This window comes from Mytilus californianus, unplaced genomic scaffold (genome assembly GCF_021869535.1).
Source record: "Mytilus californianus isolate M0D057914Y unplaced genomic scaffold, xbMytCali1.0.p SCAF_6, whole genome shotgun sequence".
In the NCBI taxonomy this organism is placed as follows: domain Eukaryota; kingdom Metazoa; phylum Mollusca; class Bivalvia; order Mytilida; family Mytilidae; genus Mytilus; species Mytilus californianus.
The window spans coordinates 90020079-90034959 of NW_026262712.1; the positions used below are offsets into that span (position 1 = coordinate 90020079).

Below are 14881 nucleotides of genomic sequence, written 5' to 3' on the forward strand. Positions count from 1 at the left end.
GACATTTGTCTGTCAGATATGTCAGTTATAACATGTTGGCTTTAACTTCTGTCATTTATTAATTTAAAATTGTAAGAATTGCCAAGTTGCCTCACTTTGAGATTTTTCTATTAATATTTAAACATTATCAACAGCTTTACTCAAAATATGTCATAATGGGAATATGTTATTGCCAATCAAATATTTTTTAAGGAAAGACTGTTGACTGTATTTGGTTTTACAAGACACTATATGTAAAATGATCAATTGGACATCTTTATACATCACGGTGACATTACAATTGATATTTCAGCAGACCAGGCTATATCATCATATTCATTTATCAATAATATATATAAAGATAATTGTGAAAAGATGGACAAATTTTACTACTTTTCAATTTTAAGGTCAGTTATAGGTAATGGCTTTTACAATAATGATGAACATATGTAACCAAACACTGAATACACTGGAAAATTGAATTGTGATATCATATAAATTGTAGTGTTATATCAGTTTCAGTAGAATTTTTTTGTTAAATATTTTTATATCAGAATGTACATCAGCTTTACGATGTGAAATTAGATGTGATTACAATATAAATTAACGGGTAAAAGTGTGGTCATATGATATACAATCTATTTAATGTATTGTGATAGTTGAATCCGTTTGCTTTATATTGAACCATGTTTATATTAGTGATATCCAGGATAGTTAAAATGAAGTAACTTCTTCCATTAATCAAAACTGGCTGCCATGAAATTGCCAAGAGTGCTGAAAGTGGCATTAAACACCAATAACCAATCAAAATAAAGTTAGTGGCTCAATCATCATAGGTAAAGGCAATTTTTGTGGTTTACCTGTATTTACTTTGACTTGATTATATTAAGTCTGTAGTGTAAAAATAGAGTAACAGAATTCAAGTGGAGGCAACCTCATTTTCATTTCTCATTTAATGAATAAGTTCTTAAGGTTTTTCTCCACTTCTATTGCAGAATCTGGTTTGGATAGGCTCTAATCCATATTTCATGTAATCTGCCTCCTCATTGAAAACGTCAACATGAAGATATTCCTACATTTATGATTTTGGAGCCAATTTGAAATCATAGATGGCTGTCAGTGCAGAAAATATTTTACATGATTATTAAGTTTCATGAAAGCCTGCATTACAGTTCAGTTAATTAGTCTCAGGTTTATTGTCAGATATGTATATATGTGTGCTTTTACAATAATATGATATATTCTATCTACCAGTGATATATTCTACTTTAAAAGTAATTTTTAAGGAATCTTATTTTTGCATTTTTGTATTTCTTTCTGAATTAGTGAATATCTTAATACCCTGAAGAATTACTTGTTAAAATAATTATTGGTCATTCAGGTGTTGTCTAATTGTTCTTACTATTTATTTATTTTTTAAGTTATTGATTGTTCAAGTTTTTATGAAGATTATTTATAAATAAAGATTTAACATTCATAATTATATGCTTTTGGTTGTGAAAAAAATTTAAGAAAAATTATGGATAGATGAACGTGAGAAAACAACTCAAGGAATAGTAATACTTGTTACCAAACATATTCAAAAGCAAAGATACCATCATGTTCATGGATATTTTAGTACTGTGTCGATTTAATGGGAGGATTATACACGAGAGATCCATAGTGAACATGTTTGAGGAAGTTGGAACCTTAATTTTTGTAAAATTCAAAAAATTATCACATTAGTTATTTCATCTGTTAAAACATATGAAGGACAACAGGAATTATAAAAAAATATTGGACAGACCATCAACAGACAACACCAACAACCATCCACCATCCACCAAATCCTCTGAAAAAACGCATGTACAAACAAACAAACAACAAACGATATATGGTCCAGATAGCCTTACTTAGTACTGGCACAAAATGTGGTTTGGTTAAACAAACCTGGACCCACTATGCCTGAACTGGGACATATTTTGTAAATTTAAAACACAATTAAAAAACCTGCAGAGTGCAGCTTAGCAAGGAGGATGGCCTGAATAACTTAACAATATGAACAAGGACATAAAGGATGGCACATATTTTGGAATGCAGGGTCAAAATATATAAAATAAGTAGATGTGGTATGCAGGTATGATTGACAATGAGACAGCTATCCAACATAGTTTAAATGAAGTGGATATAAGCAACTATAGGTCACCAAATAGCCTTCAATAATGAGCAAAACACATAACCGTATAGTCAGCTATAAAATAGCCACAGCTAGTATTTGTCAAAATGTCTGTCATAAAATATGGCCTGTGTTGAATGAAGCTGAATATTGAGAGGATTAAACAGTTTACCAGTAATGGTATTAACCCTGTGGTAGTAGATCAATGTACATACCAATTCAGCAAATTTAAAAACCCTTGCTTGAATGTAGTTTCATCAAAATAATGCTTAATTCCAAAAGTTTGAAAAGCCAATGATGCATTCATTAATTTATTTAAAGTTAGATATCCAAAATGGGATCTTAAAGGGATACAAAAATATATCTAAAAGCTGAGCTAATAACTTTAGTTTAAGTGAATGGATCTCTATGAAATTTTTTAGGAAGGTTCAATACCACAAAAGGAAGGTTTGGATTGATTTTGGGGATGATGGTCCCAACCGTTTAGGAATAAGTTGCCCAAAAAGGGGCCCAAAACAAGCATTTTTCTAGTTTCAGGATAATAAGTAATTCAATTGCTCTGAAATTGTACCACAATGTTTAATACCACAAGTAGAAGGTAGGGATTCATTTTAGGGGTTATGGGGGCCAACAGTTTAGGAATTGAGGGCCAAAAAGGGGCCAAAAACAAGCATTTTTCTAGTTTCCAGACAATATGTATGGATCTCTCTGACATTGTACCACAAGGTTCCATATAACAAAGGGAAGGCTGGGATTGAGTTTAGGGTTAATTGTCCCAAACATGTAGGAATTAGAGGCCAAAAACAAGCATTTTTCTAGTTTCCAGACAATAACTTGTAAGTGTATGGATCTCTCTGAAATTGTACTACAAGGTTCCATACTACAAAGGAAAGGCTGGGATTGAGTTTTGGGGTTATTGCTCCAAGGGGAGTTTCAAAAAGTGGGGGGGGGGGGGGGGATTTTTTTCAAAATTTATTAAGGGATTCATATTTTTTTTTCAAAATTTTTAAAATTTCGAATTTTTGAAAAGTTTCAAGAAGAAATCTTCAATTGCACAGTATTGCGCAATGGATTTATCAGATCTTTGACCACATTTATTTTGTGTCAGAAACCTATATTATGTCAAAAATTTGATCACAATCCAAATTCAGACACTATCAAGCTTGAATATTTTGTCCAAATTTGCCCCAACTGTTCAGGGTTCGACTGTGGTCGTATCAGGCTGCGCTCAGCGAAGCATTTTATTGTAAAAAAGTCTGATAATTATATTTGTTTAAAATGTATAGAATATATATTTTACAAATCATTCTGTCATTAATGCTAAAGCACTCACCACTGAGCAGACAAGTTTTCAAAGCTATATAAACATAAGGAATAATTTCCAACAGCCCTCTCTGTTGCCAGAATTATGGTTAATAACTGCAAGAAATGTTACCGAAATATATAGAAAATAAAATATTTGGCAAACAGAAAACAAAAAATAATTCAAAAAAATCCTTTAAGGCAAAATATATAAGTAGATAAAAAATTAACGTGTAATTAAGGTCATTTCGGCCCAAAATCCATCACAAAAAAATTAACTCTCAAAAAATTTTGCAGTATCCAAAGAATTTTGTTTAAAAATTATGTGTTTAACATTTATTCACTTGTTTTCTCTGTTATTGTGTACATATATGCCGGCTTTAAATAAAATTTGCTTACTATTAGTAAATAATTACTTACTTGAACAGCCAAAGAATGCAATTTATTACTGTAATTATGTTCAATTAAAATAATACATATTTTGGTGCTTTTGATATGATATAATGTAGTGTTCAGAATGGTTAATTTCTTTCCTATGTACATGTTTTGTATAATACATTTTTGTTTCCTGTGCATTAAAATAAAGAAAATATTCCATAGGTTAAATCTAAAATAAACTTATTTTGGTTCGTGTTAGTTGATCTACTACAAGCAGTATTTTTGGTTATTAACTGAACTTTTAAATTTTGCAACATACTTAAACTTTTACTATATTTTTGTCAATTAAATATTAAAATTCTCCTGTTAATGTCTTTTTTTTAAGGACAACTTTAATCGAAGGTACTAAAATTTAAAGCTAAAGAAGTTCATAAATCATACATACCACAAACCGGTCTCCTTAGGGATGTAAACAATATGGCGACTAAAGCAAGTGCTTTTACGTTCAGCACGTACAAAAACGGTAAGTTTGTTTATTTTAGCTTTAAATGTGACTTTAGCAGTCTGTTTATATATTTGCAACAATCATATGGCAGACATAAGAAATTATGTTATGCTGTGGAAACGGAAGCATACAGAAAAGGAGGTAGAAGATGCAAAACTTTCAATTTCAAAAGCCAAAAGGGTTTTAAAAAAATAATAAAGAAAACATTTGAAACAGATTATGGTTCATCATAAGAAATTGACAAATATGACAACCCTGTACACCTAGAAAAGTTTTCATGCATGACTTTTCCTAGATGAATAAAAAATGAATGCATTTTATGTAATTCTGAAAATTACCAACTCTTGTATATATATATATATATATATATATATGTGTATTTTTTTCTACAAAAAGGATTTGGGTACACAGGTAAACATTTGTTGGACTCTGTCTGTCAATGCAAGTCGTGTCCAAAACCAAACTTTTGATTAATTAATGGGTATGCAGTTTTGACAAAAAGGTACATGTATTTGATGACTTAATATGATCTTTGGTCTACTTCTTCTTCTTCTTAGTATCAGCCTCCTTTAATTAGGAGCACCTCCAAATATATATGGAGTTTTGCCTTAACATTAAAATTTTAAAAGGATAAAACAAAAATGTTCTTTTTCCAACATATGTACAGCACATATAAATTAAAAATAAAAGTGTCATGCAATGCATATTTACATGGACCTTTTTGTTATAAATTAATCTACCATACAAGTAGATTCACTTACATGTATGTATGTATCTCAGTCTACATAAATAAAATTAAATGCTAATATTTTGAATGAACGGTAATTACAGGCTATGTATACAGAAACACACGCACACCTATATATATATATATATATATATATACAGAAACTGCTTGATAAAAATTTGATTCTTGCATCTTATTTCAGCACATGTACAATTACACTAATTTTGAAATGTACTGATGTCCTGAAAATATATGTATGTATATCAAGGCGAAGGGGGGATTTTTTGAAAATGGTACATAATTTTGTCTTCCACAATCTAAATTTAATGTAGTTTAATATGATTTAAATTGTATATTTTTACTTCTTCACATACAAAGGAGATCCACAAGATGATGATGACAACAGACCAAATGCTATGGGTAAATCACCACTTGGCTTAGCATGTACATATGGACAGTTAGAAGAAGCTGAAAAACAACTAAAGGTAAATGTTTTACGTCATGTGGATACTAAAAAAGCAGTTTTATCTGTAAATCAAAAAATTAAGGCCAATATCATTGACAAAAGAAAAAAACACAAGTTACTGTTAAATAACCTACATGTACATATAGCATCCAGAGCAATTTATATAGAAAACAAAAAGTTTATGTTGAATAACCTGTATCCTAATCACAATGGAATATAACTCTTTTACTCTTTTTTAGTCAGACTTACATATATATATCGTTAAGAAACATATTTTAAATTTCCTTCAGAAAAGGTAATTCTTCCTCTTTTTTTCTTTTATTAAATGCCAACCTGGTGATATTTCTGGGTTAGAAAGTGTACTAATTGATTGAATTTGTTAAGCTTTTACAAGCATCAAACCATTTAAGGGCCAACCTTTAAATGATATATGAACTTAGGTACTTGTTATTTTCTGATACTACATGTAGCTACTAGTGACCTGCTGACATGACTGTATCAAATAAATACCTACATGGTAAAGTTCACCAAATCTTATGTCAACCATTAGATGTTATAGAGTCAAATATCTGGTATGTAAACTATCATGTTTTACTGTGGATTTATTATTATTCGTGGGACACCAACTTTTGTGGATTTCGTGGCTAAAGGTGAACCACATATTCAAATGTTAAACAAAGTACAAATTTTCTATGCTTGTATGCAGACTTTTCCACATAATCATGAGAATGAAATCAAATTTCCTCTAGAATACAATTTTTCCTCAATCCATGGAGATTGGTATCCGGAAAAGAAATGAATCCACAGGATGTCTAATATACATGAATGATCTACCAACCTGAAATATATTAAATATCCGATTATTTCAGGCAGGAGCTAATCCTTTAGATAAGAGTGTAAATGGTAGAACAGCTCTACATGATGTTGTTGTTGGAGGATATAAAGACTGCTTAAAACTCTTGTTAGACTACACAGCAGAGGTCAATATTAGGGACAGGGATGGAATGACACCAGGGCATGTGGCAGCTTTTAATGGAGAGCTTGGATGTATCAAAATTTTACAGGACAGAGGTAAAAATATAAGCTATTGTTGAAAAATATCGAGTTATGAAATTGTACAATACATGTAACAGTGTTCCAGCTAGGATTTCAAAAAGGCATGGTGCCAATTATCCTGAAAAAGGGCATTTAAAGCGTGATATGATAATATGAAAAGGGCATGTTTTAATAAAGATATTAATCAAACATTGTCTTTATTCATTGAATCACTGGTTATATACCGGTATATACAAGTACAACATGAATACAAATTATAAACGTACATTACTGAATGATTAGCCCAGATAAAACTCTTTCTACTTTTTATGCTGAAAACTTGTCAAGCACCTTGTCACACAAGTTTTCAAAGCATTGCTTGTCACAGTTTAGCTTTATATGCAGTATGTTTTTCAAGGTGTCCTACTTCATTCTGTTTCTATGGTCACACTTTACAAGTTTTACCTTGGAAAAGACCCTTTCTACCTCTGCTGTGCTTATAATGGTTAAAAAAATTCTCAAAGTTTTTCTTCAATTATCAAATATTCAAATTAAAATAGGAACTGTCAAAATTGAAAATATATAACATAGGAGACTCACGTAGTACTAAAAAAGTCGACCAAACTTCTGTTCGTCTCTTTAGATTTTTCTAATTTCCTCTTGTAAACATCTTTCACGCTTGGGCATTGTGATTGGAATAAGAATAAGACAAGAAACTGTAAAAAGGGCACAGGGCGCCACTCTAAAAAGGGCGGGCTACGCGTCCTCTGAAAATAGCCTAGCTGCAACACTGTGTAAAGGACGATATTCTTGGGAAGAGGGAGGAAGGGCAAATTTATTCCAGATTGATCTGTTGCTATGCTTGTTTATTTTTTTCCACCACTTTGCTGCATGAAATTCATTTTCACTTTTGATTCCTGCATTTTGTGTTGCAGAATATTCATTTTCATCCTGTCTAATGTGCCATGTTATTTGTTTTCAGTTCTTAACAGGCCAAGTTAATCATTTTTAAAATCCTCTTGCCCCCTCCCCCAGAAAACAATGGTAATTTCCTTGATTAGTCACTCAGGTTATAAAACATTTATATTATGTTCATCAAGATTAAGATTTATACTAAATACATGTATTCCAATGATTACAATTCCATAGAAATAAGAAGATGTGGTATGAGTGCCAATGAGACAACACTCCATCCAAATCACAATGTGTATTAAAAGTTGACAATTATAGGTCAAAGTACGGCCTTCAACACGGAGCCTTGGCTCACACCGAACAGCATGCTATAAACGGTCTCAAAATGACTAGTGTAAAACAAAATCAAACAGGAAAATCTGTTTGAAAATATAAGTACTTTAAATATATTTTGTAGGTGGCAGTTTAGTATCAGAAGATAGGAAGGGTAGACAAATAGCCCACTATGCTTCCATGAGAAACCATAAAAAGATTCTACAGTATTTATTTGATCAGCGAGTAGACTTAGATTGTCGTTGTCATCTAGATAAAACTCCAGTTCATTATGCTGCCCAACATGGTTGTATGTATTAATTGACATTTCATATATTTTATAAAAAAAATCATGCCATATGCTTTAGAACAATTTTATATATACAGTGAACGTGTATATAAGGGTTGCCCTAGGGACCATGGAAAACTAATTAAATAAGAGAAATAAAGGTTCAAAATGCATTGGTATTACTACAGTGGAAAAGGAGGAGGTCGACCTGATAAGACAGGTTTTTTGGCTTTATAGAAGTGACTTTACAACAGGTTTGACTGCATGTAACTCATTGGAAGACTGAATGACATATCAACTTGTCTGTTGTTCCATCTGTTTAATTTAAACATAGCACATTTTATCTTAAAGTATATCAGATTTCCTTTAACTTTCTTAGATAATTAATAATAGCAAGTCTGATGATCCATATACGTTTTGATATTTATTTTATTGTTACAAAGATTTTGGGCTGAGATTGACCAAAAAGTGACAGTTGTAAACATGTTATGCCCTTACTCTAACAAGACTTAGTACTCCTTTGAAGTGTCATAGATGATAAGAATAGGTTATTTGAAAATCTCTAAACTTTTTGAAGGGTTTTACTGTTGTCCTTTGAGATTTATTGGACTTGAATTTAACTTTGACCTCTATTTTATTTTAAGAATGAAAAGGGAAAGGCTTACCTATTTTCTTGTATCTCTTTTTTATTATTTATAAGCTTTGAGAGTTTCTTTAATTTGGGAATGATTGATCATATGTTGGTAAGAACCCTAAAATTAAGGGAAATTTATTTCTTATTTCAATGCATTTTGACTCAATTATATGTATGGCTAGATTTTAAACTTTTTGAAATTAAATTAGTAATATAATCTGATAAAACTATTAAAAAGTCTGTGACCTGCTATACATAAAATGTTATTATAAAAGTCATACACAAATCATAATAATAAGAAATGAACAAATAATTTAGTCATAGAAATTTTCTTTTTGTTTCATGTTTTAGCTTTGGAATCAGTGATTTTATTAGTACAGAGAGATTGTGATATCACTATAGCAGATAATAATGGATACTTGCCAGCACACCATGCAGCTAAGCATAATAAAGTAGACTGTTTACGGTTCTTAGTCAAACAGGGAACACCACTAGAGGCTACACAATCTGATGGAAAAAGTCTTGCACATGTAGTAAGTCAATAAATAAAGATTAACAGAGAACACTACTAGAGGCAAAAGTCCTGCACATGTGGTTAGTGGAACTGTCAGATAAACACTAATACTAGAAAAAATCATATGATAAAAGTCTGGCATATCTGAATCAGTCAGATAAACAGAGAACAGCTGGTTTACACACAAGCAAATGTCTGGCACATGTAACATAACAAAATCAGATAAACAGTTAATATTGACAAAAGATGCACAATCTGATGGGAAAAGTATGGCACATATATGTTAAGTCAAACAGCCTTATAAAAAGGGAACACTGTTAGATGACACATAATCTGAGTGAAAAAGAGTGGCACATGTGGTATTAACTTTTGGTCTTCCTCTTATAAGGTTATCTATACATTGGTTGTTTATAGTCTCAAAGATTTTTGCATATTCTACCAAGGGTAAAAACTAGTTATACAATACAGTTAGATTTTGAAAGTTTGTTGGAGGCTGGAAGGCATCCTCCATTCTCCCAGCACAGGATCAGATTCTCATTTCCCTAAATTTGACCAGATATCTTTTTCAGTTGAGGGACTATTGTCAGCATTCTTTTACTTTAGGTATCTTAGTATTTTTTGGATTATGGTCCATTTTAAGGTTAAGATTTTATAAAGGTTATCCTTGGGTGAGAGAAAGGTTTAGGGTTATGTTAGATTGAATTGAGTTAATATAGGATCTAACTTTTATGCAATTCAATTTCCATTTACATTATATGAAGTGAGTTCAAACTGCATATATACATCCACATTTCATTATAGCTAAATTAAGTTAAAGTTCCTGTACAATAAATTTAAAGTGATATTGTATCTTTTACAGGCAGCCCAGTTTGGAGCATTAGATGTTGTACACTGGTTATTTGATAAAGGAGCAAACCCAAATCAGCAAGATCGTTAGTATTCATAGCTATCATTTATTGCCGTCCTTTATTTTTAGTGCATAAAAAAAGGTCACAAAATTTTATCAAATAATAGTAACTTTTATCAATTGAAATGGATTTTTCCTAAATCTTATCTCACTTTCATTTTAAGCATGCATGAAAATTACATTATGTAAAGGATGTATGATGTATTATGTCATTTCTGTCAGCTGAGAACTTTAAAAGATAGTAAATAATATAACATTATAATTAAAATTACTTTATAAAGTCAATTTGATCAAATGTTTTAAGTGTGCCGAAATTACAAATAACCTTATTTTGTTAATTTCATTTTTTTTTCCTTATAGATTTTGGTAATACACCTGGTCACTATGCCTGTGAAGGAGGAAAACCTGAATGTTTAAGTTGTTACATATTTCATGGAGGTGAAATAGACATACAGAACATAAAAGGAGACACACCCCTAGATTCTGCTAAAAAGTCTGGTCATCCGTTACTAATGGAGAAAGCATGTAAGTTATAATTAATATTCATTAATTTGATATAAATAATGGTCCAAAATAGGTTTCAGACTCTAAATGTCTATAGTCTACACTACTAATTTTGTGATTCTGTAATTAAAAAAGTGTCATTCTATTTCTAAATATCCATTTTGTTGGATAATTTTGTCCTAATATAAAAATAAGGAATTAGGTATGATTGCCAATGTGACAACTAGTCAACAGAGTTTAAATGATGTGAATGAAAGCAACTATACCACATTTCATGTACGCTTTTGATACACAAAATCTAGTACATGTAGAAGGGAAATTGGATAATACATGAATTTCAGTATAATATGAAACAAAAGCTTGAATAATGTTCAAAAAAATGTCTAAAATTGTCTTTGACCAATAATTAAGGCCTTTGAAAGTGACATGGAAATGACATAGCATTTTAACACCCTCCCAAAAAAACATGGTGGAAAAAATCCCAAATAGAAATTAGACACAATGAACTCTTGATAATAAAAAGTTACTGATATAAACATTAATCAAGACAGAGTTGAAAATGACAGTGATATAGTTTTATATTTCTAAGTAATCAATAATAGGTCCTGTATAAAATCTACAGATGTTCTTCCATATACAAACAAACAGATAATGTTTGCTGTAATTTTATCTTTTTTTTCCAGTAACAAGAGAGAAGCCCTGTGATACATGTTACAAGAAACATAAGAAAGTAGAATGGGATAGATCACATCCTCTGGCTCCAGTAGAGAGACAACTGACCACAGCAAAATCTACAGCATATAAAAATCCTGTTCCAAACCAAGAGTAAGTGTTAAAATACATAACTGTGGATTCATTTATTTTCATGGGTATCAATTTTCGTGGATTGAGGAAAACTTGTATTTTTGTGGATATTTGATTTCGTGGTTTTGCCAATCTCTGCATACAAAGCCTATAGAAAATTTGTAATTCGTTGAACATTTGAATTCGTGGTTTTCCTGTATCCATGAAACCCACGAAAATTGGTATCCCACGAGTAATAATGAATCCGCATTATACTTAATGTCCTCTTGGGTATAGTTAAACCATGAATTCAAATCTTTAACATAGTTTAAAAGTTTTTCTATAGGCTTGTAAGCAGAATTTGGCAAAATCCAAGAATTTAAAAAATATCCACAGAAATACATTTTTTCTGCAATCCTCAAAAAATTGGTACCCAGAAAAATAAATGAATCCACAGTATTGATATCAGTTTTTTCCTTAAGAGAATGAGATACAGACAAGATTCACCAGTGCTTTTGTTATCTTCTGTTGTTTGCCAGACGTGAATTGTGCTGTAGATTAAAGCATTGTACATTCAATAGAAGCAAAATAGAAAACCTACAATATAGAGGATGTAATATCAATCAACTCTTTATCTTTGAAAAGTGAATTGAACACTCACTGAAGGCACTTGTCACAATATCTTCATTTGTACTTAATATAGTCAAAATATTACATTTAATGACAATTTTAAATTTTGAATTTAGTTATGGATATTGAGTTCAGTAGTCCTATTTTGTTTAAAAGTGATAAGGTTGCAGGATTGCCTTAATTTTATTCAGGAAGGTTCATTACATTGAAAAATATCCTCTCTGTTTTCATTACCCAAGAACCACTAAGATTGATTTAAATCCCAATGTTTAAAAATTTCTAGGTCTGTGCCTATTAATCTTACTCAATACAAATACTTTAGTTAATGTTAGTTTTTAATGGTGAAAAGCATCCAATATATGGGCTTTAATGGTATTTTGTTATTTGTAATCTTTTTAGGATTGAAGGAAAATTGCACAATAATTTTATGATTTTTAAACAGATATAAGAGCCAATGAGACAACTCTCCATCCAAGAAGAGCTATTTTGTCAAATGTTCCTATATAAGTTCCTTTATTTATTATTTCACATTAAAATTTATATCTTCTATCAATCAGGAGAGAACCTACACAGCTACAGATCAACTTAAAGAAAAGAGAGAAAAGATTAGAGAAGTTATTACCTAAAAAGACAGGTCCAGAACGTGATGTGGGAGCAAAGTATTTTGGAGAATTTTTAGATCCACTTGATGTGTTCGCTTACAAATCAACAGAAGATGCTATTAGATTTTAACCTTTGATTCATACTGATTGATCTTTCCACATGCTCCAAAACTACATCTTTAGTCTTTTTTTATAGCTCATGCATGTTTCAAACCTTAACTATAAAAATAAATTTGATATGTAAGTGGCATATTGCAAGTGATTATGGGTTAAGGAAATTATATATAATAAATCCTATTCAAAATCAAAATTTGACTGAAATCAATTCATTTCTGTTATCTGTACCTATAATTTATGAAGAGCTTATCATTGATAGTATAGTGATTGTCACAGTTGTTTTTGTGTACATTTTGCATGTAAATGAGTGATCACAATGTGTTGTGAATGTTCACAGTAGAATTAATATTGTAAATTGTTTAACTTCATGGAGAAATCTTACTATTTGTCATAAAAAAAAATTTACATTGTCCAGATAATTTCATTATTATTTTATAACTTTATTATCAAGATTTATATTCATTATCAATTGTTATTTTACATAAATGTGATAGTTTTATTACTTTATTGTCAAGATTATTTATTATCCATTGTTACTTGTTATAATTAACCAATGAAATTTTATATTTTTTATACAGCTGCTGAACTTTTTATTTATCTTAATTAAAGCTTTTTCAGAAATAACTGGCTCGAAGACACTTTTATTAAAATTTGATGGGTGGTGGTTATTCTTGACAAATAGCCTTAATATGAAATAATCAATTATTATATGATATAATCAATTAAAATTTTATGCATAGTGGGGTTTAAAAAAAAGTGCCTTTCGATCCCCCTCTCATATATTTATTTCTGAAAAAGCCCTTGCTAGCAAGTAAATATAAAAGTAGCTTAAATCCACATCATTTGGACTCTGGTCAATCATACCACATCTATATTTTTATTTAAATAATCAACTTTAGATTAAATTAATTTTTGAAGTTGATAAATAAAGCATGTCTTTATTAGTATGAATAAAAGGAGATATAGGATATATTATGTATTGGCAGCTTTATGCCATGGCAGTTTGTTTTCCACTTATGAGTTTGAATGTCCCTTTGGTATCTTTCGACTCTTTTTTATCCTATTAAGTAATTTGGTAAGTAATGGATATGTTAAAATACAAGTCTTAATTAATTTAAAATTCAAAACTTAATCTTTTGAGAGGGTTTTGGAAAATTACAAAAACATCACTGAGTTCTCTGTATCCTGCTGAGCAAAACATTGTTGAGATATTCTTTCAAATCATTGCCTATGAAGTTAAACTTAAAGTTGACTATGCATATTTTTGTATCCATATATAATTCTCATAAATATTTTGTTTTGTTGATCACTTTGTTGTTGTATTTTGAATAAATTATTTTTAAAACATGTACTTTATATTTGCTTATTTATATGAACATCAGATGTTGATGGAATATTGTATAAATAAAGAAGAAGAAATTGCATAGTTTGAGCTGGGTGATAGATAGGCTTGTCTTTTGTGACTGAATCTTTATATTTTCCACACTAATAACAAGTTGAAGAAGCAAACATTGATTATACTTTTGATCAAAAGAGCACCAGAGATACTAGATACTTTATTCAAGCTCTGCTGAAAAATTAAGTCTGAGTAACACAATTTTCCTGAAAACTTCTGTTTTAGGATATTACTTCTTAAATGGAAAGTACCTTTTACTTCCAGAAATTATTATAAAAATAATAAGTAGATGTGGTATGATTGCCAATGAGACAACTATCCACCAAAGATCACATGAGGTAGATGCAAGCAACTATTAGGTTCTTGTACAGCCGTCATCTATGAGCAAAATCCATACTGTATAGTAGACTATATAATGGTCCAGACATGACAAAATGTTAGACAATTAGAACAAGAAAAACCAATGGCCTGATTTATGTACCAAGTTATAAACAAAAGCAGTACGATAGACAGATACCAACCAATGAATTACAAGCTCTTCACTTCAATTTGGAATTCCTTTCAGTTCTTCTAAGAGATTATCATTTCATTAAAGAATTGGTATGATTGTAGGAGTACATGTATATTGGATGTGTCCTTGCAAATGTTCAAATGAATTTGATAAATTTGACATGTGGGCATGTTGACCTGAAATTTTTCATTTGTGACTTTAAAAACTACCATTTGTCCTAAAC

General features: G+C 30.4%; 1 protein-coding gene across 1 annotated transcript; it reads left to right on the plus strand.

Annotated features, from left to right (window-relative positions):
• The first annotated feature begins 4256 nt into the window (after window positions 1-4256).
• On the plus strand, window positions 4257-14102 carry LOC127704843 (serine/threonine-protein phosphatase 6 regulatory ankyrin repeat subunit B-like). Its single transcript, XM_052209066.1, has 9 exons — window positions 4257-4337; window positions 5425-5531; window positions 6382-6583; window positions 7917-8081; window positions 9046-9227; window positions 10068-10140; window positions 10476-10640; window positions 11303-11444; window positions 12590-14102. Exons 1-9 carry the CDS (start codon window positions 4292-4294, stop codon window positions 12762-12764), a joined length of 1257 nt encoding a protein of 418 aa, XP_052065026.1. The 5' UTR covers window positions 4257-4291; the 3' UTR covers window positions 12765-14102.
• Window positions 14103-14881: the final 779 nt, after the last annotated feature.

Excerpts from the sequence above, each read along its gene's own strand:
- LOC127704843 (XM_052209066.1), top strand. The coding sequence starts at position 4,292 with ATGGCGACTAAAGCAAGTGCTTTTACGTTCAGCACGTACAAAAACG. Across the intron at positions 4,338-5,424 it reads GTTCAGCACGTACAAAAACG|GAGATCCACAAGATGATGAT; the intron begins GTAAGTTTGTTT and ends TCACATACAAAG. Across the intron at positions 11,445-12,589 it reads AATCCTGTTCCAAACCAAGA|GAGAGAACCTACACAGCTAC; the intron begins GTAAGTGTTAAA and ends TCTATCAATCAG.